At 66.8% G+C, this 989-nt stretch overlaps 1 protein-coding gene across 1 annotated transcript in view; it reads left to right on the top strand.

Annotated features, from left to right (window-relative positions):
• LOC119590522 (trissin receptor-like) overlaps nucleotides 1–989 on the top strand; it is a 25,063-nt gene that overhangs the window by 20,880 nt on the left and 3,194 nt on the right. The window contains exon 5 of the mRNA XM_037939171.1: nucleotides 79–986. Within this exon, the coding sequence (XP_037795099.1) occupies nucleotides 79–986 (908 nt within the window). The remainder of the gene's footprint in view (nucleotides 1–78; nucleotides 987–989) is intronic.

The following is a 989-nucleotide window of genomic DNA, read 5'->3' as shown; positions in this document are numbered from 1 at the left end:
AAATCAGCGTCAGGCGAAAAGTATCTCCAGCGCCTGACTCCGAAACCACACTGACGCCTTTTCCGCTTTCTGCTGCAGGTGGCGCTGGTGGTGGTGTGGGTGGGCAGCGGCGTGTACTGCTGCCCGCGGCTGCTGTACTTCCGCGCCGCCTCGCACGACCTCCCGGGGGCGCAGTACACGGAGGTCATCTGCCTGGCGGACCGCGAGCTCTACGACTCGCGCACCTTCGACACCATCAACTTCGTGCTGCTGTACGTGATGCCGCTCAGCGTCATGTCCCTCCTGTACTGGCGCATCGGCCGCTACCTGTGGATCAACGGGCGCCTGGTGGAGGCGGCGAGGGTGCAGCGGGGTGTCGCCGCCGCCACCAAGTACGAAAACAACGGGCTGCCGCTGCACGGGCCCTGTGCGGCCCCTCCTCCTTCGCCAGCCCTCACCCCGCTTCCGCCTGCGGCCTCCTCCCGGGCGTCCCCGTGCTGCCGGACGGGCCTGCAGAACGAGATCCTAAACCAGCAGGAGGAGCGGGACAACCACGTGCTGTCCGTGCACCACAGCGGCGCAGGGTCGAGCTCCTCCCACGGCAGGTACTCGGCAGGGAGGTGGCGGCAGTGGAGGCCCACCAGCGGCAACAGCGACATGCCCATCGGGCCCTACCACTCGGAGCGCCTCATCCGCACGTGGAGGAAGGTGGTGAAGCTGCTGGTGGCCGTCGTGATGTGCTTCGCGCTCTGCAACCTGCCCTTCCACCTCCGGAAGATGCTCACGTACTACCACCCGCGCTACAACCCCACCACGGACGCCGCCCTCATCTTCACGCCCCTCTCCAACGTCCTCATGTACCTCAACTCGGCGCTCAACCCCATCGTCTACTCCTTCATGTCGCACAACTTCCGCGCATGCGTCAGGGACGTCCTGAACCGCTACGCACGCAAGGGAAAACGCCGCCACGCCTCCGGGCCACGCCTCCCCCCGCCCCCGGTCATCACGCA

The sequence above is a fragment of the Penaeus monodon genome, chromosome 27 (assembly GCF_015228065.2).
Source record: "Penaeus monodon isolate SGIC_2016 chromosome 27, NSTDA_Pmon_1, whole genome shotgun sequence".
Lineage (NCBI taxonomy): Eukaryota > Metazoa > Arthropoda > Malacostraca > Decapoda > Penaeidae > Penaeus > Penaeus monodon.
Note: the sequence above shows the minus strand (reverse complement) of the source record. Positions and strands in the feature narration are given on the sequence as shown.